This window comes from Cryptomeria japonica, chromosome 6 (genome assembly GCF_030272615.1).
Source record: "Cryptomeria japonica chromosome 6, Sugi_1.0, whole genome shotgun sequence".
NCBI classification, from domain to species: Eukaryota; Viridiplantae; Streptophyta; class Pinopsida; order Cupressales; family Cupressaceae; genus Cryptomeria; species Cryptomeria japonica.
Window position 1 is genome coordinate 561,698,560 of NC_081410.1, and position 26,711 is coordinate 561,725,270.

Consider the following 26,711-nt stretch of genomic DNA (forward strand, 5'->3'; position numbering starts at 1 on the left):
TTCGATGACTCCTCTGACAATATCCCTTGTAAGGCTTCAATTATGAATTCTATGGCAAAATTCTCTATTGAAGTGTAAAACCCATCTTGTCGGGCCATTTGAGTTACCTTCATTGTGTATACCTTTGGTTGACTTATATTGGAGAATGTGCCCTTGATACGTGAACCTAACATATTATAACATGTTGGAAGGTGTATAAACAAGAGGCTACGTCTCCCACCTATCAATCCATTCATAACCATTGTGTGAGAAGCTAAACAAAGTAGTTGAAACTTGTCGCCATATTGAATTCGATATTTATACTTAGATGTTTTGAAAGCCCAAAGAAGAAAGTGATGGTGTTGAAAATGCATCCCCTAAATTTGTAAGCAAGTTCATAGCCTCAATCATGTGATATATTTGATGATGATGTGAACAATATGGTCAAATTCATAAGAGGACTTTGTGTAACATGGAAATTTAGCAAAAGTTCCAGACTAACATGACCAAGATGGAAAATCTGCAAGAGGTACAAGTACATGGAGTATGAAAAAAAAATATGGCTGAAATCACCACCAAGTTAGATTATGTAGAAGAGAAACTACTTGCAAGTGAATGTCCAATCAACATATGCAACTATGTCTAAGAGAGACAGACACAATTGTGAGACAATATCACTTGATATGCCCTCGTCAAATATAATGAATGACATTGTGCCAACAAATGTAATAAAAAATGTAATTGATGACTATCAATGACACAATTGAGGTCCTTTGAAGATGGAAAGAGGCCAATATGCTACAAATCACAATACAAAAGAAGTGGTTGATATGATGCAAAGAAGCTGCATAGATGCCTCAATAAGTTACTCACAAACTTGAACAAAAGATATGGCCTAAGTTGGGTGGCAACGTCAATGAGGCCCTCAATTGCTTCTCCATGGGAGTTGGAAAATTTGGGTAAATGCTGGCATCATGTCTCCAACAAGCTGTCTAGGATGTGGAACCTCTCATGATTGACAACAATACATATTTCTATTACACACTCTCTCATGCTCTTATCCCTAATAGCTTGATAAATCGAAGTAGTTGACATCAAGATACAAGTGATGGAAAGCATGTCTATCTCACATGTTTTAGCATGCACTTTGAAACAGTATTAAATCCTACAGACCCAACACTATCTCAAATAGGTCAAGACAAGATAGTAAAAGAATACTTAAATAGTTCAACTTGAAAAAAAAAACTAATTTTTAAATTCTATTTTTTTAACATCATTAAACAATAGTTGCAAGTCTTAATTTTTCTTATTCATTTATTGATGCAATCCAAGTATAAAAAGTATTCAACACGCTAAGAACTTCCATGATTAGTGTAAATTTGGTATAAAGACAACATGTTTGTATATTGTGAAACCCTATAATGACATGTTCATATATAAGAATATAAAATCTTTTTACTTAGGTTAAATTGAAAGAACAAAAGCTTTAACATGCTCAATTATCAAAGTGTCAATGTTTCAATTTGAATATCATCTCATGAAAATTAAGAGATGGTTGGTAGGGGTTCCAAGGGACCATGTGGACGAAAGTCATTTGGTTCATGCCCTTGTCTGTAGGAGTTTAGGTTAATACCAAAAGATCGGTGAACGCATCTATTGAGTTGAGTATTGTTGTGACGTATTCACACATCGCCCCATTGCAAATGGGGACCCCTACTTTTTGTTTGCTAGGGTTAGTTTAGTTTGCTTGATTTCCTGGTCTTGGCTATTAGTCTTTGCAGTGAAAGTTGCCAGAGAGATCATTAGGATAGCAAGCTCTGCTTAAGTTGAAGTGGGTCAGTAAGTGGTCTAGGTCACAGTCTCTGTAAAAGCCTTTTCTAGGTCAGGCTTTGCTCTTGTTGCTAGGTGATGTCTTGTTTGAGTTTGAGAAAGTCAATGAAGCTTTGTGAGTGAATATCATCTTTGAGGGCTTGAGATTGGTCCAATTGATGAATGATGAGGTTCTAGGCACTGATTGATGTAAAATTGGCCTATTTTGGCCCTTTGAAATGCCTATGACCAAGCCTAGACTTTGAAATTTGAAAAAGGGTTTAAAATTTGAACATTTTTGCAAATTTCGCTCCTGACCCTTCCAAAGGGTAATCTTCCTTAACTCCCTTCTAACTCCTATTCTAGACCAAACTTTCACTTTAAGGCATGGATTGGGGGGAAATAAGCTTGAGTTCACCTTTGGAGCGCCTTGGATAAGCTTGGACATGAAAATTTAAGATTTAAGCCTGAAAAGACAAAATTCGCTCCTAACCCTTCCAAAGGGTCTAGAGCGAAATTCCTTATAGGTCCTGTCCTTGGCCAAGGCCAAGAGCGAAATTCTTAGAAAACCTTTTTTCCTCACCACTTTGATAGCAAGTTGGCTTGAATATGACAAGATAAAGGAGAAATGGACAAGTCTTAGGCAACTTGAATAGGAATTAAGCCTGGAAATGTAATTTTCGCTCCTGACCCTTCCAAAGGGTCCAGAGCGAAATTCTTCAATGGACCTTGTACCTTGCCTTAGCACTTGAATAACCCTGTCCTAAGCAATTTTTGAGAGCAAATGGCTTGTTTATACCTAGAGGGAGCACAATTATGAAGTTTAATGCCTAGAAGAATGAGTTATGAATAGGGAATTAAGTGAGATTACCAATTTCGTTCCTGACCCTTCCAGAGGGTCCATAGCGAATTTCACTATAGGGCCTGTCCCTGGAGAGGATCCTGAGCGAATTTCATTCTAAAGCCTTCTTGTTGATGATTTAAGGTGAGAAATATCATGTTAGAACAAATATATCATGTATACTTAATCATCCTTTGTTTGTTTTGCAGATTAATAAGATTAGGATGGAGAAAGATCAGGGCAGGACAAGGGCAAACTATTCCAGCTCCATCATCATTAAGGACGCCTCAAATGCATGGAGGACTCAAAGTGCTTCAAAGTTGGAAGACCTCAAGTGTTCAAAGAGTTGCACGTAATAGACCAGGCTTTCCTCAAGGACCTCATTCTACTACATGGAGAAATCACAGGATGTCAAGTAGAAAGATCGTATAAACATTTCAAGGCAATATGAGCTACCAGAGGAGGATTGACTTGACCATCAAGGAGGCTTCATCAAACACATGGGAGTCAAGGAGGTACATCATTCATCAAGTACATCAAGGACAAAGGACGATCAACCGAGGTCAGTACAAAGGAACGTTGAAGAGGCAGATAGTTTCAGAAGAGTTAATCAAAGTTAGCTTCTCAGCATCAACAAATTGAGTATCAAAAGAGATATGAGCAAGTATCAAACAAGGTGGCATCGCAGTCGCTATTCCTCCAGTTAGATAGCTCCACCTCAACATGTCCAGATTTAATGTACCTGACTCACCAATGATGGCACAAACTTCGAGGCACCTACCCCTGACATCTATTGGTCCACATTCATGGAATGTAATTTTTTCATTGGCTAAGGAGAGTTTCTTGTAACAAACCCTAATTAGGTTTTTCATTGTAAAATCTTGGCCATTGACATTAAATTGATCTGAGCCATTGAATTGTATTGAGAGGATTATAAAAGGCTCTGACTCTTCATTTGTAAAGGTTAATAGTTAGAGATCAGTTAATAGCTAAGAATTAGTAGCTAGAATAGTAAATAGAATAGCAATTAGAGTAGATTAGGAAGAGAAGGCAAGAAATTGTTGCCTTGATTGTAAATGAACTCCATTTTCATTGAAGTTATGGTGAAGGGTGTTGTTTCTTTGCAATATGCATGGTCTCTTGTTGAATCTTCATTTAGATGATGGTTAATTAGATTGAACGAAGGAAGTTAACGAATGCACTCGCATGGAATCTGCCTAGTCCAAACCACTAGCCTCTTGCTGACTGTAAGTGCGCCCTGTGTGGTCAACTGGCATAGAATGAGCTCAATCTCGAGTCGTCACAAGTCTATTGTTCATGCATTATCTTGAATGTTGATCAGTGTCTGATGGTGTACGATTTGAACATATTCAAAGCATCCCTTAGAAGATCGCATTGAGTTGGTGTTGAATTGTTCAGCTTGATGGTGAGACCCAGCCCAGTAGGACTCCACCTAGTCATTCATCCATCTTCTCGCATTCTAGGTCTTAGAGTAGACTTTTTGAGCCCTGTATCTTTTGATGTTTCTTTATTTTCCAGCCAGTAGATAGGATTCAAGTTCCAGCTAATCAAACGCTCAGGCATTTGAATGTAAATCCCCTTGTGATTCCAGCATAATCACATCAGACCAACAGAGCTTATCCACACGTAGAGACCCTACATATAAGAACCTTGGAGTTATTTCGATTGATCCTTAGGCAAATCTTCAGCATTCGGATAACTTTGTTCAAGAGAGGATAAGATACCTTGGTATTTTATTCTGTGTTCGTATGTGCATGAAAAACACATCAACAAGTATTAGAGTTCAAGGTCAACTAGAAGAAATAGTAAGACTAGAAATTGAACCATAGAATTTGTGTATTTGGAAGAAGATCCAAAGTAAAAAACTGTTCCAAGTGTTCTATCCCACATGAAATATCACACACTGGCCATATTAAAAGTTTTTGTAATAGAACACCATGGAAACATAGAGGCTTTAAAGTGAGCTACATACAAGAAGGGAGGAAGATGAAATGGCCCTCCAAAAGTCAAAATCCTCAGCATGGAATTATTAAAGCTGAAGGCACTCAAATTTCACTTAGAAGTAGACAGAAGCTATAAAGAGATAGTTGAGAAGGAAATAGATTGTATATACTATATACAAATGTAAAAAACAAGATCTTCCTTTAAGGCCATGGAAGGGATCTATATTATAGAGATATCCATATGGATAAATTAGAAGATAATATCCATAAGCTCCTCACAAGAGAATCAATTTGGAGATTCTTGGATATTCAACCAATTGTACATGATATCCGTGTATGAGCTACGAAAAATTGCGAGACACATGCAGAGTACAATATCTAACCACATCTACGAGGAACTTTGTCACAATATTTGTTAGTGATTTTGATCAAGATATCATGGTCCTTGGAGCACCATATTTCTTTTGAAACAATGGAGTCATGGACTATCTGTTAAGCATTCATAAATTGATTTCATCCAATGGAGGAAATGCTAGTCAAAGCCTCAATGGGATATGCTTGTATGCCCTTCTACAATTTAGTCATGGATGTAAAATGCGTTCCAAATATTGAGAGAAATCATGGGAAAGCATATATGTTCTCCTAAAGTGACTTTGGAAGAGGAGTGACAAAATGTAATGTCCCCTCTTGGAATCTCCCTAATTTAAGCCATAGAATAACAATTTAATTTAAATTTAAGAGGGTAATTACTAATTTATTATTAACTCTAAAAGATAACTTATATTGCAGTGTTTAAATAAGACTGAATTTACAACGATTCAGAAGCTCCTTCTAAAGTACAGACAGTAATTTATTTAACAGTAATTCAGATGTACTATAATTCATATTATATATAGGATAACATTCTGTTCTATAATCTTGTTTAGCTGCAAATAGATGTATCTCAGACTGTATTAAGAATTGCAATTTTGAAAGCATACAAATCATAGAAGAATCTGCTAGGATGTAGTGGCCCTACAAATGAATACTAAAATTATGCCTTAAACAAAGTATAGTGAGATAAGGAGATACCTGGTATCCTGAATGAAGACCTGCAGACAGATTAGGGTTACATAAAATTATAATATAAATGATCATAACAAACCCTAAAAACTTAATTGAATTAAGCATGAGTTCATTCTAAAGGAATTTAGTCATAGAATAGGAATAGGATAGGATGACCAAGTTTGGTGCCCAAGAAACCCTCTACCCTAGGCTCAAGGGCAGCTTAACCCCCTTGACCTCATGTGGACCATGCCATCAATGAGGTGGCTTACCTAGTGAGGCATCCTATCACTGTTTTCCTCCACTTGTCATACCTGACCAAACCCATGGTTTACATATTTAACATGGTAGAAGGTATGAAGTTTATTTCAATAAGGTGACCAGGAAGTCTATTCTTCGTAGGCCCAAGGGCAGCACCTTTGTACCGCCTTGGCCTCATGGGACTCCCCGGTCTTAAACCATGAGGTGGCATGCCTACAAGATAGCACTGTTTTCCTCACTGTAATTCCTCTCCTTTGATCATACTAAGAAACTTTCTAGAACAGATTCACAGTACTATTCTACATATATGAATTCAATATATTATCAACAAGGATTCCTCAGAATTTGCTAATATTCATCATGCGCAGAAATACTTGTGAAAGCAGTGATATATTGCATTTGCCAATGTGCATAAGTTTATTATAGACATGATTGCAGCATAGGAAATTCATAACAGGTTTGTGTGACCAGGTTACTGCCTGAAGTCTTTCCTTTTTTCTTTCTTTACTCCATCTGATCTTCTTCTCAGATATTTCTCCTTTTCGAGATCTTGCAATCTGCTTATAGTAATCACTAACTGCTGTGAATATGAGAAGTTCTGCTGCTGTTTGATCTGCTATGGGATAGGAATCATATCCATGCCTTTCCTTATATCTCTCAATGTGAGGGAGGGGTCACACCTCTTCATCATGTATGCCCTTTGGCAAGAGACACACCCTTTCACCATTAGCACCCTTTGAAAGAGTGCAACCCTTCATTATTCCTGCCCTTTGAAAGGGACACAACCTTTCACAATTGGGTCTGACTACTATTTAAATCAGATCTGCACTTCTGATTTCCAAATTATCCCCCCTCAAATGAGGTTCTCTTCTCCCTTTTATATCTCATGTTTGGGGGAGTCACAACTTTTCCTTCCATGTCTTTTGACCCTTCATTAACTTAATTAAATTTTAATTATATTTAGTTATATTCTTTTATATTTTTATTTTATTTTTTTTATTTTTTATTTTATTATTATTATTTATTATTAAATTCTATATCAGAATGGGGACATTACACAAAATATGAACAAATATCAATGTAGCATAAGCTGAATCAACTACTCCCAAAAGTTTTACCTAATGGACAATACTATTGTAAATGGATTGAAACAAGAAATTACTAAAGATGTTATGGTTTGAATGGTAGCAAAAAGGGAATGATCCATTGATGAAAACAGAAAAACCAATCTATAATGATAAATGTTGCAGAGAGAATTGATGAAGCATTCTAAAAGCCAACGAAGAAGCATTTAGTCATGAGAAATGTTAATTTTATGATCAGATTTTAGGGTAAGCAGATGTAAGACAATTTAATCAACTTTGCACAACATGTACCCTGGGAAAACCCTCCAACATGAGGGAGAAAAACCCAGCAACAAGTATCTCTATTATAATTATCAAATAGGAACAGCAAGATGCTTTTGCAATGGTCAAATGCAAGGACCAATACGAATCGCTTCACTCCTTGAAGCAAGATAGATAACTCGATTTGATCTTGAGAGTCCACGATCTTCTCTAGGTATGCGAACTGTTGTTGACGTTATGCGATCTGTGCTTGATGTCCTTCGATTGCTTATGGGAAGAGATCCAATCCTTATTTATATCCAATCGAAGACACCCCTTTCACCAAGGGTCAGCCTCCTCTGAAACAAGGCGACTTTACACAAGGGTGGCAGACTTTTGCAAAGTCGGGATTTTAGGGTCGGCTTAAACAAATATGCAAAGCCAACGGCTAATTGCATAGTCGGCCAAGGAGACTCTCGCCGCTACAATCGTCAACACTCCCTCTTAGCTAGGGAGGAATCCTTCTTGATATCTGTGTCATGGAATGACATCCACCATGGCTACTCCCAAAGGGTGGAACAGAGTTCATCACGGACAAACCGTATTCCACGTCCATACAGTCTACCGATCACCCCTGTTCATCATTTTGTCATGAACAGTAACTACCAACTCAGCACAGTCCTCCAACTTTTATCGTACACATCAGCAGTCCAGCCAAGTCAGCGCTCGTTCAACCATGGTCCTCCTTCAAGTTCATCGGCAAGCATTTGAGATCTCAAACCGATAGCCCAAGTCTCCCCGACGTCCTTTAAGAAACACTGAAACCACGAGCATCGACAAGAGTCATACCAAACTCACTGTCAGTATTATCGGCAAGAGAACAACCATTGGCAAATGTCTCATCGAAGTCACAAGTCACCCAAAAGACCAACAAGTCAATAGCAGTCCAAATGAACTCATCGGCAAGAGTCACACCGATGTTCAACAAGAACAAATCCATCTGCAGGACTTAAACTATAGGGCCAACATTCTCAGGTCTTACCGAAGAGCAATGTCACACCGACTCCCCAGATCGGCAAGAGTCTCCCCGACAGAACTTCACGACCAGACTTCTAGCATCGATGTGAGTTAGAAAACTCACACCGACAGTCCAGGTCACACCGAAAGTCGCCATCGGCAAGAGAGAGTACAAGTCTCACCAATCCAATCACTCCAATCCTTTAGCGCTAAACTGTCGGTCGCCAAGACATCTCAAGTGTCTCACCGATTCTGCTCTTCCAAGAGATTCAGGTCAGTAAGTTTGAGGCACTCAACGTGATGACATTCATTATGGCTACTCCCATGTATGAAAATGAATATGTACACAAGTGCCCATCACGGAATCACTCAACGTGATGTCGTCATCTCATCATGACATTCACCATGGCTACTCCCAAAGGGTGAACAAACACAAGTGATGTTGTCATGGAGTCTCTCAACATGACATCCACCATGGCTACTCCCAGAGGGTGGAACAAGAGCTTTCACCTCAAATTTCTCTTTCACGAAGAAGAATGCATTAACAAGGGCTTGCACCTCAAACTTCTCTCTCACAAAGAAGAATGCATTAACAAGGGCTTGCACCTCAAACTTCTCTCTCACAGAGAAGGATGCATTAAAGTGCATCTCAAGAAATCATTGATGTTGAGACTCCCTCTCAGCAAGGGCTTCATTCTCTACAATTCCAAGTTTATCTCGAAAATGCACAAACTTCACTTTGGCAAGTGGCTTGGTGAGAATATCAATTGTCTGATCATCAGTGCTAATGTACCTTAGCTGAATGGCTTTCCTTAGAACCATATCTCGAACGTAGTGGTATTTGATCTCCACATGTTTCGTTCTGTCATGAAACACAGGATTGACAAAAAGCTTCACACAACCTTGATTGTCACAGTGGATGACAGTAGGCTCTATCAATTATCCAAACAATCCTATAAGGAGCTTTCGAAGCCACACTGCTTCTTAAGCTACCACACATGCTACAATATACTCTGCCTCTGCAGTGCTCAATGCCATTGAAGACTGCTTCCTACTACACCAAGAAATCATAGCAGACCCCAAAACTGAAGCAACAACCAGATGTGCTCTTTCTGTTAGTTACACTACCGGCCCAATCAAAATCAGTGTAACCTTGTAGATTCAAATCTGCATTGGAAGTATATCTCAACCCATATCCTACAGTGCCACGCAAGTACCTCAATATATGTTTTGCTGCAACTAGATAAATATGTCTTGGTTCACACAAAAACTGACTGAGAGCACTCACTGCATAGCAAATATCAAGTCTAGTATTGACTAGATACATCAATGAACCAATCAATTGTTTGTACAACCAAATCTGAACTAGTTGTAGACTCACTCAACTTCTTCAAATTTGTCTCCATAGGTGTATACATGGACTTGCAATCCATCATTCCAAATCTCTTCAAGATATCTATGGTATATTTCCCTTGACTTAGAATAATCTCATTGGGTCTTTGCCATAACTCCAATCCTAGAAAGTAATGCATAAGATCTAGGTCCTTCATTTCAAACTCAGAAGCTAACTCCTTACATTTGTCAATGAGATGATCTTCTCCAGTAATAAATAAATCATCAACATAAAGAGCCAATATAAGAGCCTCGCCATCAATTACCTTTAATGTCTCCTCATAATCTATTCCCTCTTTCTGAGAGAATCCTCTAGCCACATATCTTGTTTTGTACTTTTCAATACTTCCATCAGCTGCATGCTTGATCTTGAAAAGCCATTTGGAAGACACAACTGATTTTCCTTCAAGTCTCGGAACAATGTCCTAGACATCATTCTTGATAATAGATTGATATTCTTCATCCATAGCATCTCTCCATACATGCTGACTTGAAGCTTCCTCAACACTAGAAGATTTAGATTCAATGATAGCACTCATTGATGCAACATAGCTTGAAAACTTATGAGGTCTTTCGCTTTCTCTGAATGTGCCTCTAGGAGCTGCAAACTTTTCTGCCTCCTACGTAGTTTTCCTAGCCCAAAGAGGTCTCTTCCGACTTATGACAATGTCTCTTGGACCATCAGTAGGTTCCAAGGGCTCAATTGGATCAACGGGCTCTTCTGGCTCAGTAGGCTCCCTCTGAATCTCAGGAGTATGATCAACGTCCATATCTTGAGGAGTCTCCTGATCTTCATTATCTATCTCCATGCATGAAGCTTTAGATCTTCAGAATGCAACATCTTCTTCAAATGTAACATCTCTGTTAACCTCTACCTGTTTCTGACCTGGAATGTAAATCATGTAGGCTTTTGAAGTTTCACTGTAGCCCACAAATATTCCCCTCTTGCCAGAAGGTTCTAACTTAGTTCTTTAATCTTCAGGTACATGAACGTACACTGGACAACCAAAGATTCTCAAATGACTGACTTCAGGTTTAACCCCTCTAAAGGCTTCTTCTAGAGTCATATTCTACAATATCCGATGGGGACACCTATTTTGAACATTTACTGTTGTTCTAGAAGTTTCTACCCAAAGAGAGGTTTGTAGGTCTTAGTCATGAATCATGGCTTTAGCTGCTTCAACTATGTACATGTTCTTTCTTTCTGCAACCCCATTTTGTTGTGGGTTGTAGGGAACACAATACTCCCTCTTAATTCCTGCCTCGATGCAGAAATTACGAAAGCTTGCGGAAGTGTATTCACCTCCATTATCAGACCTTAAGACTTTGATCCTTTTTCCAGACAAGTTTTCTACTTGGGCCTTAAACTCTTTAAATCTATCTAGGACTTCTTCAAACTCTTTAGACCTCAAAAAGTAAATCCAAGTCTTTCTAGAGTAATCATCTAAGAAAATTACATAATACAAAAATCCACTTAGGGATGCCATTGACATTGGACCACATAAATCAGAATGTTCAAGATCTAATATTTCTTTTGACCTACTTTCACTACTATAAAATGGACTCTTAGTATTTTTACCCATGGCACAACCTTTAGAAGTGCCATCATGCTCATGGTTGAGCTTAGGTATGCCTTCAACCATTTTTTCAATGATGGAAGGGCCCTGTAATGCAAATGAGCAAGTCTTCTATGCCATAGCTCGCTGAAACTGGAAGAGTTATGTAGAAGTGCCTAAACTGGATGGATGGACAGCTTGTACACACTCTCATGCCGGTTGCCAATCACACGTGCTTATTTGATGCTAGAGTTTTTGGGCCAAGCAAGAACTTTCCCTTTTGAAAATGCAACTTGATAACCTTTGTCTTCCAAGGCTGAAATGGATACAAGGTTCCTCTTGATTCCTGGCAGGAACAAGACATCACTTAGATGGAGGGGGATGCCAGATTCTAAGTTGAGAGAGATGGCTCCAAAACCTTCCACAGAGTAGCATGCATCATCTCCAATTATTACTTGAAGATTGGTCTTCCTTTCCACCAAATCTGAAAGATGTTCCCTATAATCCGTGACGTGTCGAGAAGCGCCACTATCAATCAACAAAGTGCCACTGTCGGTTGGAACATTGCTTGATAGAGCAAAGATGAATAGAAACCCTTCTTTGTTGTTTCTAGATTCCTTTTGAGGAGACACTTCACCAACATTCGCCATAGAAGCATGTTGCTTTGGCCTTGTCAAACAATCTCTTGCATAGTGGCCATACTTGTCACATCTGAAACACTGGATGTGGGAGAGGTCTTCTTCTTCTTAGAATTAGGTGCAAAATCGAATCTTCTATCTCTGTTTCTCTTGAAGTTGCCTTTTCTCCCATCTCTTCCTTTCTTCTTTGTAGTTTGAGTGGCTAGAACATGATTGTCTTCATTGTGAGAGCTTCAGCCATTTCCTCTTGCAGCCAACCTAGATTCTTCTTGGATACAATTTGCATGAAGACAATCAAACTTGGGCAATTTGGATCTCCCACTAATACTTTGAATAAATGGTTCCCAAGATTGAGGGAGACCATTCAATGCCAACATGACTAGATCTTTATCTACAACTTGATCTCCAATGGCGCATAATTGATGCCTCAGCTCAGTAATCTTCATGAAGAATGATATGACTGATTCTCCTTTCGCCATTTTGATTTGATGAAGTTGTTGCCTTAGAGCAAGGGCTCTACTAGTGTTGTTGAGCTCATAAAGTCCTTCCAAGGTTTTGAATATATCTCTAGCAGTTGTCATCTTGGAAATAAGTGGCACTAAATGATCCTTCACCAAATCAATCAAGATCTTCTTGGCTTTTATGCCAATCTTCTTTATTTGAAGTTTCTCAGCTTCATCGGCTGGTTCAAATATTTCATCCTTTTCTACGAATGCAAGAAGATCATTTTCTTCTAGTGCAATAAGGACTCTATATTTCCACGAAGTGAAGTTTGATGCACCTTAAAGCCTATCCTCAACCTTGAGTCCGTTCACCATTTTTCAATTGCTAAGAATTACTCCTTAGGATAAGAAGAGTAGAGAACTTCGTTGCTTTAGAGAAATCTGATCAAGATCTTCTTAAACCCGCTCTGATACCATGTTAATTTTATGATCAGATTTTAGGGTAAGCAGATGTAAGACAATTTAATCAAATTTGCACAACATATACCCTGGGAAAACCCTCCAACATGAGGGATAAAAACCCAGCAACAAGTATCTCTATTATAATTATCAAATAAGAACAGCAAGATGCTTTTGCAATGGTCAAATGCAAGGACCAATTTGAATCGCTTCACTCCTTGAAGCAAGATAGATAACTCGATCTGATCTTGAGAGTCCACGATCTGCTCTAGGTATGCGAACTATTGTTGAAGTTATGTGATCTGTGCTTGATGTCCTTTGATTGCTTATGGGAAGAGATCCAATCCTTATTTATATCCAATCGAAGACACCCCTTTCACCAAGGGTCGGCCTCCTTTGAAACAAGGTGACTTTACACAAGGGTGGCTGACTTTTGCAAAGTCAGGATTTTAGGGTTGGCTTAAAGTCTTAAACAAATATGCAAAGCCAACAGCTAATTGCATAGTCGGCCAAGGAGACTCCTGCCTCTACAATCGTCAACAAGAAGAATAAAGGAGTTGATTAAAGAAGTTAGCAATTAAATGACTGATATATGACTCAGTTTAGAATAAGCATGTGTAGTCATGTATGATTGAAACTGAAATGTCCTTATTTTACGTCATATTGTTTGAGAGCTTTTAGCCAATTCCAAATTCTTCTGTAAGCTTCTAGGTGTGAGAGAACTCCAAAGTCCAAACTTCTTGAACGATATAGATTCAAAAAAATTTGGCATTTGTTTATGGCATTGATCTCAGTTAGTGTTCTGGATTGCAATGATGCTTTTAGTGTTCTCGTTTGCCTTGTACATGTAGAATAAATAATTTGAAGTTCTCTCATTTTCTCATTTTTACTTTTTACCTTTTACATGTGAATAAATAACCTTTTAGATACTCAGATAGTTAACAGAGTTTTCATTCAAAAACCTTCTTACTTCAAAATTATCGTACGTGAAAACTTAAAAATTCTAACTTACAGTTATTTTTTCTCTTGTTTGATTTAATATATACATCACTTAATAGTCAACTTTTATGTACCTACAAAATTCTAATAAACATCCAAGATCTGTTTGTTTTTTATTTTTAATTATCAAAAAAGAATAGGAACACATAGCAACTAACCTCAACCAAAGCTGCCATGCCCAGAGATTTGCAAATGGAAAGCATGAGCGTTATATCTTGATCTGGCAACACAGAAGCAATCAAAAGAACAGCATCTGCACCTTTCAGCCGAGCATAATATAGCTGATATTCATCAACAATGAACTCCTTGCACAGCAAAGGGCACTGCATTCCACATTCAGGATAGGAGGTAACTAGGCGATCAATATATTAAGAACAATTGTGAGTTACTTTTTGCCTTGAAGCATCTAATCAAGAAACTCAACAAGTACACCATTGTCTGACTTCAGAAAATATCCAAAAGAAATTCTATTAATAAATATACTTTCTACAAGACCCTCACATCAATGAATTTCCTACAGACATTTTTTACTAGATTTCTTTCTAAAGAACAGGGAATAATATCTAGAGTAGGATGTTATTCATAGATTTTGCATCTTCGCCTAAAGAAGGATGCAATGACAAAATACGTCAACTGAGAAGTATGCCAAATGGGCACCTGTATTCCAGTATGTCGAATGGCCTGCAAATTTTCAAAGCTTCCCTGGAAAATCAAATGCAAACATGAAACATCAGTTATACAACACACTAAATTAACCATGAAGCCTAAGCAATATAAATCATATAATTAATGTTGGCACTAACGTATAACACTTGACTAAAATGCAAAAGTATTACCTGAAAATATTTGGAATCCGTTAAGACACTAAGGCATGCTGCTCCACCCTTTGCATAAGCTTGAGCTATTTTAACCTGTTTATGCAGAGAAGCTCACAACCAGGCACCTTAATTAGCCTAACTCTGCAATGAGAATTTGAAATGATCTAAGTTGTAAAAGGATGTACATTGTAATATACATTAGCCATCAAAGGCATATACACAACCAATAAATAGTTAATAGATAATAGATAAAACAAATGTCAGACTACTTACACCGTCGGTATTAACACGAACAGATGCAAGAAACACGTTGAAAGACAAGCATCATCCATAAGTTCAATTATATTGTAACATTTCATGGATGTAAGACTACTACGACAATTTTTCAGAAAACAAAGAGATTATGAAATGGCTATCTAACATATCTATCCCCAGTGAGCAGAAATTGATGGCCTGACACTAAAAGATACAATGAACTAAATAATTGTAGGAGCACAATATTAATACCATAGTTGAAAAACTCGCTAAGTACTCGCGAGCCAATTTTCCAAGCGAGTCACTCGCCCAACAACTTGCTGATGAATTTTTTAAAACTCACGGCAATTTTGCTTGAAAAACTCACAAGTAAATGCAAAAATCATGATTTTTCCTTAAAAAACTCATCCAAATTCATATAATTTATTTTTCTCCAAAAAGAAAATTGGGGGCCTGTTGTGACCATTTCACACATCGCCCCATTTGAAATGGGGACCCCCTCTTTTTGCTCGTTTTTGCTCGCCTTTCGCTTTGCTTTTTAGGGGTTTTGGTAGTTCGTCAGTTGTCTGGATTTAGGGTCAAGCCTTAGGGTTTCCGTTACTATCTTTTCAGGCCAGAATCCAGTTAGTCCTGAGAGCTTTTTTTGAGCTTCCTTTTGTAGGATGCAAATTTTGAATGAAATGAATTCGCCAGAATGGTCTATTTTCAATTGGCATTTTGAGTGCAGAGTCTTAAATTTGTCTAAGTGTTGATGATGAAATGTGAATTTTGTCCAATTGAGTAATTTTGACCAAATTTTGACCTTTTTGATATTTGATCCCGGGCATTGGAAATGATTTGTTTTTGCCTTGTGAAGTGATTAAATTTGTGAAATCTTGATATTTTGGCCTGTAGGAGCAAAATCGCTCCTGTCCCTCAGTGAAGGACCGGAGCTCGTTTTCAAAAAATCTCACTGTCTCTGCAGGGTCAAGATGAATTTCGAAATGGAAGTGATAGAGAAAGGCGTGATCTTTCCGTTGAATATAAATTGAAGAATTTCACGAACACGGAAATGCCCCAGGGAGCAAAATCGCTCCTGTCCCTCAGTGAAGGACCGGAGCTTAAAATCAAATATTGTTTTGTCCTTGCAGGATTTTAATGACTTGATGATTTGAAGAGGTCCAAGGAGAGATGTTTTATCAAATGAATATAACTTGAAGTGCCGTCGTGAAGGAGAATGACCCAAATATGCAAAATCGCTCCTGTCCCTCAGTCAGGGACCAGGGCGAAAACCATTGTAGCTCCCGTCCCTCTCCCAGGAACCAGAGCGAAATCCTTCATAGGGCATGTTCTGGGCAGAGATCAAGCAAGTTTTTGGTTTGAAGGCAAGAAAAGATGTGACTTGAACTCGTTGAAGACAAATTGAAGATTATGAAACGTCAACAAGGGACCCAAATGCCCAAGTTCGCTCCTGTCCCTCAGGCAGGGACCAGAGCGATTTTTTGTCTTAGACAAATTTCTTGCCAAGTTACAATGGATTCCAAGGGTGGATGAGTGGAAAGGTACATTACGAATCCGTTGAAGATAAATTTTGAAGGTGACAAGGTGAGATGAAGCCCACAAGAGCAAGATCGCTCCTGTCCCTCTCCAAGGGACCAGGGCGATGTAATGAGTATGTTGCCTTTTCTTCAAGTTCAAGACACTCCAAGTACCGGATACATGGTGGCAAGAGCATTTCGAAGCATCCCAATAAAGAACGAAGTATCCAAAGTTGCCAATATTGAAGGAATCACACCAAGACACCTAGTTCGCTCCTGTCCCTCAGGTAGGGACCAAAGCGAAATTCTCATAAATGCCTAGATTTCAAAAGTTAAACAAGTATCAAATGATCAAGAAGGATTGAAGGACTTCATTTTACCCAATGAAGGCAGTGGCAAGTTGAAGAAGGCAAGCATGAACCCAGGACCTTGAAGTTCGCTCCTGTCCCTCTCCAAGGGACCAGAGCGATATCTATTATATTTGCCAAATCTTTCCAAAATCACGTTAAGACAAGATCATGCGAGGTGGTAAAGGGTCTAAGGTGTTGTTAGAAGATGATGTGCAAAGGTTTTAAACGTCAAAATGATCACCAATTTGAATAAGGAAGCTATATCGCTCCTGTCCCTCTCCAAGGGACCAGGGCGATATTTGCTAAAGCACTTGTTGTCATTCGAAGATTATGTCAAAACCAAGTTGCAAAAGGATTGAAACGTCTTTTGAAAGGTGATGAACGAGGAGTTAAAGTCAAGAACGAAGAAGTTCAAGCTAGAAGACAAGGATCGCTCCTGTCCCTCTCCAAGGGACCAGGGCGATAACCTTCCAAACATCAAATACGCCTTGTAGAAGTCAAGTGAGACAAGCGTGGAGTAAAGAAACAATGTTATTATTCACCTTATGATGAAAATTTGAGATCGAAGATGTAAGATCAAGGAGAAAACATCTAGATCGCTCCTGTCCCTCTCCAAGGGACCAGGGCGATAGTAGTCATAAAAGGCATTTGTTCACACAAGCAAGACACTTTAGCTCGAAATCCCTAGCGAAAATGCCAAGTTCAACGTGGAGATGAAGACTTTGAACGTCAAAAATGCAAGAATCAAGACCAAGATGATGGATCGCTCCTGTCCCTCAATCAGGGACCAGGGCGATGAGGTTTGTAATTTTCCACTCTCCAAATTTTGGCGCTCAAACACATTTTTGAATTTATTTAAATGCTAGGAAAATCGATATTTAATTAAAAGCATTTAAATAGCGCATGGTATTCATTAATTAATTGTTTTTTTGCCTTGTAAAGGAAAATCGAATTTATTGATAATAAACGAAGGCATTTAATAATTAATTATTAATTATTAATAAAAATTAAAAAAGAGCGCTTGGTTTATGAAAGTCGGCCTTCTATTTTATTTAAAAATTGTTTTAAATTGCCTTATTAATTACCAAGTTGGCCTTAAGGTGAATATGAGGTGAGCGCTATAAAGGGAGGTGAGACTTTTATTTTCACATTATCATTTTATCATCTCACATGCGATCTTGAGGGAGAAGTGCGAATTGTGTTTGAAGAGTGCGAATTTCATTTCAAGCAAGGTGGTGCGAATTTATATCCAAAGGTGGCGCAAATATTATCCAAGGAGGTTCGAATTTGTCAAAGGCATTGGAGATCACATCAAGAACATATCAAAGGTGGCGAAGTTGCTATTTTGAAGGAGAGATCACGTTGAAGACTATATAACTTCAATTTTGCCTAAGCGATTTTATTCATTTTGCATTCTAGAGTTAGCTCTCAAATAAGGTATGGCGATAATGGTTTTATTGTTTTAGTTTTGATCGTCATAGCCTAAATTTTGAAATTTTGAATTTTGAATTCCTGGCTCAATCGTTTTTTAGGAAATGATAACTCTAAGACTTATCATGAAATTTCCTAAAATTATTCTCTAATCTATGTTATTTATTGCAAGATCTAGTTTCTCATTATGAAATGTTGTGTAGATATGGCAACCCCGAAGGCGGGAGCATCCACCAGTCGTTCAGCTCTTATGAAAGAAGATCAAAAGACTGAAGAAGTGGAGACCAAGATCGTGTCGAAGTGGAGCAACATTGGAGATACCAACTTGGGTAACTTTAGCACGAAGAAATTTCGAGAGGTCCCTTACATTGGCAAGCCATCACCTATCGCCCGAAGAATAATCGAGAGTGGCATCATTAAGGCGGCCGGCTTTCCTCCAGCTGTTCAGTGCCATGAGTTGATGATCGAGTGTGCTCGTCATTATGACCCTCAGTCCAAAACGATCGTGTCCAATGAGGGAAACACTTTGGCGTATCTTTCAGAGGAAGCTATAAGTGAAGCTTTCCATCTTCCAGAGCACAGAGACATGATATACAAGAGCATAGAGGGAGCCAGGTCAATGTACGAAGATGATCCAGATGCTTGTCTAAGCATAATTAACAAGAACTGGTTACTCAAGAGCCGTCCCCATCTAAGCAAGATCCCGAACACACCGCACAGGATTGATTTCCAGGAGGAGTACAGAGATTTGATTACAATGCTCAACCGAGTTACAGGAGCCCCTCACGCCTTCTACTTTGAGAAGTGGATGTTCTACTTCATCCAGATGATTGTTCAGGGAAAGGGTACGATACATTGGGCTAGGATGATTAGCCATTGCTTAGACGTACAGTTGAGGAGACTCAAGGCTACCAAGTCCTTCCACATGAATTCATACGTCATCTATGCATTGATCAGGAGTTTTGAGTACGCAGGACTACCTCACAGAGGAGTGATTGGAAGAGGACCCGACGAGGTCAGAGCTTGTGATTCCTATGTCCACTTGCATCATCCGCCAGGAAGCAACTACAAGCTAGTTAATGATACCTTCACGATGAACATCACAAGGACGTTGCAAGGTGGGATTCACAACAGATTATCTCAAGATGCACAGGAATTGGTGAAGAGGTACGGTGCTTGGTTTATTCAATTTCCGAAATTCACTTATATTAGAGTGCATGGATGTCCTTTACCTCCATACATGTTGCCGAGATATCCGACAGACAGAATTGTGTTACTTGAAGTAACAAGACAATTGGCAGCGTATGCGAAGGCGTTCAGACACAGACATGGGAATGGAGTTCCAGTACCTATCATTTTGGGCAATTCAGTTGAGGTATGTCCTAATGCTTTAGCTATGGATGATGCAGAGAAGGAGTTAGCCTTGTATTCTTTTTCAACCTTTGCTTTGAGGGAAAGCTTTGATCCACATGGACATTTAGAGGAGACAGTCGGCAGAAAGTTTAAACATGAGTACCAAATTGAAGATTTTATGATGAATCTCTTAGATGATCTTGAAGTGAAACGAAAAATGCATTCTAGATTGCCTTTGGATTTTATCAGGAAATGCAGGATTTACAGAGTGGCCGACCAAGCACAGGACAGTGGCAGACATATCCAGTCATCCTATGATCGAGAAAGTAAAACAATGAGGTTGGATTGGAATGAGCCTGAGGTCGTGGATCTAGATACTTTGATGGCTCCAGTTTTGTCTTGTACTCGCAGATGGGTTGACGTACGGCATCAGAAGTTGAGAGAGCAAGGCATAGCTATGACTTTCACTTTGGAAGAGAAACCAGCCGAAGGTGGAGCTAGTGTAAGTGAAGGCAATCCTAATCCTAGAAATTCAGGTGAAGGTAACCTTCGATGTGCCAGTGAGGGCAATCTCCATCCAAGAGGTTCGAAGAGGAAAGAGAGACCTGGAAAGAGAGAATCTTCCAAGAAGAAACAAGAGGCTAACAGAGATCGATCATCCGGTACTTCTTCTAGACCAGAGAAGAGGACACTTCAAGTGGAAGAATCCATGGAGTCGATGGTACAGAATGATAGGCAGGAGGGAGGACAGGCACCGCAAGGGTCACCAGATGGATCTCTCCAAGATTATGAGTTAGATGAAGATAAAGAAGACAATGAAATAACATCTCCTCCCAGACAAGAAGAAATAGTACATAAGGAAATTCAAGTTCAAGAGACAAGATCAGCTATCCCAGATTGGTTGAAGGAAAGATTAACCAAGGTGATCGTGATAGAAGACGAAGATAATGCAATTGATTTGGAAAGCCTTGTTGGACGTTCTCACGAAGTACCAGAGAAGAGGAAGGCTACCATGATGTCCAAGATGATTCGAGATGAGACTGGATCCAGAAAACTATAGATAGCTACACCGGCAGTAGACAAATATGAGGGAGAGATCTTAGCAGAGGAATATGATATACAAACATTTGAGCTAGGACCATCCACAGCAGAGCAGACATTGGATGATGCCACCGATTCATTTGAGGCATTGAAAGACAAGCTTAGAGAAGAAATGGAGAAGAATAGAAAGCTTGAGAGAGAGGTCGGCGCATGGAGGACATATTTCAGTCATCTCAATAAGCCTTTGGGACGTCAGGATCCAGCTAGATCACCAGTGCAGGCACTTCCACTTCAATCAATCAATGAGGCAGAAAGATTCAGGAATATGGTCCAGCGTACGAGTACTTGGATGGATAAATCTCATACAGTTGCCGTAGAGTTTGTTACAAGGATGATGAAAATTATTCATCAAGCTATCCAGGTTCTTGAGATAATCCACAATTTGATGATAACAGTAGCCGCATTCGCTCATACCAAAGATGTTATCATTCCGGTCTTGAAAGTCATTAGACACACATCAAGGAAGGTCTTAGCGCAAGAAAAGATCATGGATGGAGGACCTCACAGTTTGCTTCAGTGGTCAACCTTACTCCATATGAAGTGTGTTCTCTTCGAGGACATCAGTGTTAAATGTGGCCAAGTTGAGGAGGTGATCAATCCGATCCAGGACAGAGTATTTGAGGTACTTCGTACCATTCTTGGCAGGAGGATCGAGGTCGAGACAGATGTGGATATGCAGGAATTAGAGGATAGAATCAAGGTCATCTTTTGTAAGGACGCTAATGTTATAGATGAGCAATATGATCAGATGTTTGCCACTATGCTCTTGATTGAAAGAACAAAGGAACTTGAATCTTCATGGGACGCAGCTCTTCTAGATGCATTCGATCAAGTCATCCACTTGGAGGAAAGTATGAAGAATCTTCCCGAGATTCCAATTGCAGAGATCGAAGGAATCGTGTCAAGATTCATTGCATATGCTAAAAAAGAGAATTGGAAAGGGAATAAGATTCTAGATGACAGGTTGTTATAGATGACATGGCATCGTATTTGTCATTGGTTCATGTCTCCTAGGTTTTTGTGCCAAATTTAATATTTGGCTATGCATTTAATATTGTTCAGTAAAAAGGAGGCCATTTGTAACAAACCCTAATTAGGGTTTAGGTGTCATGATCTTGACCGTTGATCTACTTTCAATCTGGACCTTTCATTGTAATTGAGGATGCTATTTATACCCTCATTTTTCATTTCATTTGTAATAGAATAATTAGATATCAGAGAGTTTGTTGTATTAGAGAGATTAGTGTTAGAAGTAATTTTATTTTGTAGCAAGATTGAGTTTTGAGGAAAGGAATTCAAGCAATTGTTGTACATGATGACTTGGAAATCAATGAAATATTGAAGTTATGGTGTTTTGTTGCAATTTTCTTGGTTATCTTCATGGTTGTTCAATTTACTTGAATCATGCTCAATCAAGGTAGTGTGTTAATTTGAAGGACATAGTGTGAGACTTGATCTTTGGTAGGATTCGTAATCCAAACCACTAGCTTCTTGCTGATTGTAGGAATGCCTTGCGTGGTCGACTGGAGAATACCTGAATCACTTAACCTTCAATCATCATTGTATCTTGGATATGTACCTTCGTGGTAGTGTCTTTGATCTTTGATGTGTTGAAAAATCATTTGTTACCTTAGAAGATCGCATCAATTTCAATTAAGTTGTTATCTTATGGCAAAATTGAAGTTGGTTGAATCTTACCAAGTCTTGTTCACACGAAGTCACTCTTAGGGTTAGACTAGATTAAACTTCTTTCAAAACCCTATCCTTTTGTTATTTTTATTTTTTTTTTGAAGGCTTCTTAGTTTAGTAAAATTTTAGGCTTTCGGAAGTGTAAGACCCCTTGAGGATACAGCAAATCACATCATACCACGGCGAGCTTGTCCACACGTAGAGACCCTACTAACCAGAACATTGGAGTCATCCTAACTGATCCTTCATGCGAATCTTCAGCAGTTAGAGGCTTTATTCAAGAGAGGATAAGATGCCTTTAGGTATTTTATTCTATGTATGATGGTGTACAAAATACACGTCAACGGGGCCATAGCCTCTGAACCCCCACTTCCGGCCTACACGAAAATTCAGTTCCCCGCACCACTTCTATTTCTGGCCCATGGGAAAATGAAAGTTTGTTTCCCTGCACCCCTTTTATCGTTGGGTTTTTCTCACATCTAACACCTTGAGGCTTGTGTAGCTTATCATTGCTGCCCCTTGAACCGATTAGGATTTTTAGTTATTGGGATCTCTTGTCATATAAGAAATTTGATTACAATGAGTGGATCTAGGAGTGGAGAACAGAATTAAACTCTAATTTTGATTTATATATGACGGAAACTAGTGATATGCTCAACAAATTTAGTAATATCTGTGGTTTTGAAGAATAATTTTTAAAATTTATGTATTTTAAAATGTTGGATAAATTTGCTGAGTTATTGCCGATTTTTTCCCCCAAGTTTTTTGGCAAGTCCCAAGCTTTTAAAAAAATTTGGCCAGCCTAGTCATTGCCAAGTCCAAGTCTTTCAACTATGATTATACATACAAAATTTGTGTTACATTGCATCAAAATGATGAAGACAAAGGAGTTTATGCCTAATTCTATATTATTCCTCATTCTATACTAACAAGATGAAGACAAAAACTATATTTAATGCTATAGGATAGTAATCAAATGCTCTTAAATAATATCAATCATTCTATAATGCCATATCAAATTGTTATGTCCCATTTTCAAATAGAATACCATCCAAAGCTCATATACCTTTGTAATTCCCATATGCACTATAATCCATGCAAGGAGGCAACAATGCATATTAAAAATATCGATAATTTTATACAAAGTTATTAAGAAAACTGGCGGATCATATTCTTCTGTGTGCATGTCATGCCACACAAAAGGAAACACAGTATTAACCAGCAAATCGCAGCATTCAAACCATGCATAAGCAAAGGAAATAAGAACATATTACACCATAATTATTAAAATACAGCAAAGGATGGGAGCAGCAATTAATCATTAATAAGTAACAATTTAATAGTTACCATTAAAGAACATCAATGTATATTAAGCAGCGATTACATTGTGAAAGGCTGCAATACAAATGAAGAGTCATGATTGTTTGAAAAGGTATGGGTGGTTTCTCTTTCAAGAGACAACTAAATGAATGGGTATGTCTATTCTTTCCACCATGGAGAATATAAATGGAGGAGATTGAAGAAGACAAGGAAGTGAAAGGGATCAAGAGAAAAGTATCTGATTTCAGAATTAATAAGTGCGAAAGTCAGCAGGCTTTGATATTTACAAGGTGCTTGGTATGATGCATAGTACATAAAAATTCTTATCTTGTTGATTTGTTTATCATGTCTTCAATTTAATAATACTTAAGAACGATAAGTAATTAATATAATGCTTCTAAATTTCTAATATATATTTTCATTCCTGCTATTATTCTTAATACATGCAAAATTAATTATATAAATAAGGATTCCTTTAGTGCTTTATCCAACCAATCATCCCATTGTGGAGTGAAGGACGAAATACATGATAAGGAGGAGCAGCACTGAGTTCCCCCATCAAGTACGCCAACCCCTATGTTAGAATAATAATTCCTTATATTGTTAATGTAAAAGTTTGTTCAATTTACAATTCAATATGCAAGATGTATTCTAATTTTAATCTTTATACATCTATGTATTTTATCTCTATTATAATTCTGACTATCTTCTTTGTTTGGCAGGTAAGGGGAGTATTTATTGATTTCGATATCCTCTTTCTCAAATGCCATATGATATATATATATATGAGAGGGGAGGATCAAGCAGTGCCTTGACCGGTCATGTCTTATGGACATGACCGATCAAGACACTACTTGATCGCACCCTTTGGTATATAATATCAACCGGTGTTAAACATATTTGTCAGCCCGATATTAATCAGTGATCACATAACATATAACATATTTGCCAACCCGATATTAATCGGTGATCACATAACATATAACATATTTGCCAACCCGATATTAATCGGGACTCACGTAACATGTTAACCGATATGCCAATCGGTATTAATGATGGCGTTTGGCATTGCAAATTAACCGAAGTGAATCGGTGTCTATGTTAACCGACACCGATCACTTAACTAAGGGTTATATTCATTAATCATTAATAGGTGCATTACTATGCCACCCAATAGTAATATAATAATCACTTGTTGAGAACACATCCGATATAGATCAGGATAGATGATTAATTAGATAACTATCGTTGATTACCAATATGCCATGATTATCGATGAGGAATAATCATCAAATAAAATAGCTTGAAGTTTTTCTTAATGGTTTAATCGATAGGATAAATGATTGAATGAGAGGATAAATGATTGAATGAGAGACCATTTATCTCTCATTCAATCATTTATCTTACCCTAGCTACCATGCATTAACAGTTAATGGTCAAATTAGGTTGTCAAACTTCATTAATGTCTGCAGTTGTAGGTAGTAGGTGACATTAAATATCTACAATATCTTTTGTAACTTCTATATATTGTATTTTTTTCTTCAGTTAATAGAACTAAGTTTTTTACCAGCTCATTTTCCTGAACAAAAGTCTTCCTCGTAGTCAATGACCTCCCGCTGTGTAAAACCCCGAGCAACCAATCTAGCCTTGTACTTATCCAAAGTAAGTACCATCTGCATGATACTTGACTTTGTAAACCCATTTACAGCTGATAGGTTTCTTCCCAAGAGGAAAATCAGAAAGAACCCAAGTGTTGTTCTTTAGAAGACTATGGTATTCTGTCTCCATAGCCTTTTCCCACTCAAGAATGGCTTTAGCCTCGGAACATGTCTGGGGCTCATGGATGTTGTGGATGTTGGCCACAAGTGCAAAGTTGACAATATTCTGCTGCTTTTGCTTGCGGCGAACTGATCTATCCTCAAGAAGCTCCTCATCACGAAGATCTCCTATTGTCTTGGCCCACCATTTACGTCGAAGGGTAGAAGTACCAACATCTGGCATTGGAGGAACATCCCCTGGAGTTTCTGGAACAAAGTCATCTGGATGTGAATCCTGAGGAAAATCAGGTGGTGCTATATCATGACCGGTAGATTCCTCATCTTCAAAGTCAAAATGCTCTGAAACCCTCCCATCATGGGAACCAAGAGGAAGACAAACACCAACATCAAAAGTCTTCACAGACTGAGTCACAGGACTAGGAGGAGTAAGTTAATTAAGTTGTACATTGTAATTATCTTGGTTAGGGGCAACCGAGGGGTGGCAGTTGCGGTGCGGCGGTTGGCGCTCGCACCCCCTCGGCATCTTTATATACTTCTGAATGTAACTTGTGAAGGACAAGGACTACAAAGGGAATAACAGCTTTTATATTTGACCTGATATCTATGGCATTATTATTCTGCATTACGTGCTTTATCTGTGTACTTTAAGTTATTCACCCGAGAGGGTAAACATTTGGCGCCGTTGCCTAGACGTACTCAGGAACGAAAGACGTGGATGGCGCACGGACATGATGGGCCTACCCGTTGGTGAGATAAACCCAGAGGCCGACGACGCGCAAACGGAGCTCTACAACGGAGAAGACACTACGACGAGGGAATTTTCAATTCTGCTCCAGGTAGCCATTGAGACCTACGTCTAACGAGAGGCCACGAAGGCGGTAATCCCACCAAGTGCCGTGTGGACAGCACTGGAGGTTAGCCCGGCAGTAAATCGGTTGATGAACCATCTTCCTCGGCTGCTTGCACAAGCATCGCTGGCACAACAAGCTCGCCTGGAGGAGATTGCCCAGGAAGAGCGATGCCAACAAATTCTTCAACAGTACGAAGAAAGTAGCCGTCAGGAAGCGGAGCGGGATGGCACCAGGCCAGGAAGGAATTGAACCCTGAATCCCATCGGGATAAAGGACTATCCTATATTTAAATAAAAGTGTCATAATATTGACACAAGTTGTATTGACGAAATGAATTAATAAAGGCGTGTTCTGGTTTATGTGTTGTGTGTTAATGCATTAGTAGCTTCTGCAAGATAAGACTCTCCTAACTCATTAATCTCCTCTATTCTATTATTAGTTTACTCATTCATGCTTTATGTTTATCAGACTATAACATTGGTCATAATTATGATATTGATATTGGATAATGATAGATTAGA

At 38.6% G+C, this 26,711-nt stretch overlaps 1 protein-coding gene across 1 annotated transcript in view; it reads right to left on the bottom strand.

Annotated features, from left to right (window-relative positions):
• LOC131068041 (indole-3-glycerol phosphate synthase, chloroplastic) overlaps window positions 1-26,711 on the bottom strand; it is a 123,570-nt gene that overhangs the window by 13,743 nt on the left and 83,116 nt on the right. Inside the window, exons 4-6 of the mRNA XM_058003247.2 lie at window positions 14,564-14,638; window positions 14,385-14,429; window positions 13,886-14,050 (exon numbers count right to left, since the gene is read on the bottom strand). Of these exons, the coding sequence (XP_057859230.2) occupies window positions 13,886-14,050; window positions 14,385-14,429; window positions 14,564-14,638 (285 nt within the window). The remainder of the gene's footprint in view (window positions 1-13,885; window positions 14,051-14,384; window positions 14,430-14,563; window positions 14,639-26,711) is intronic.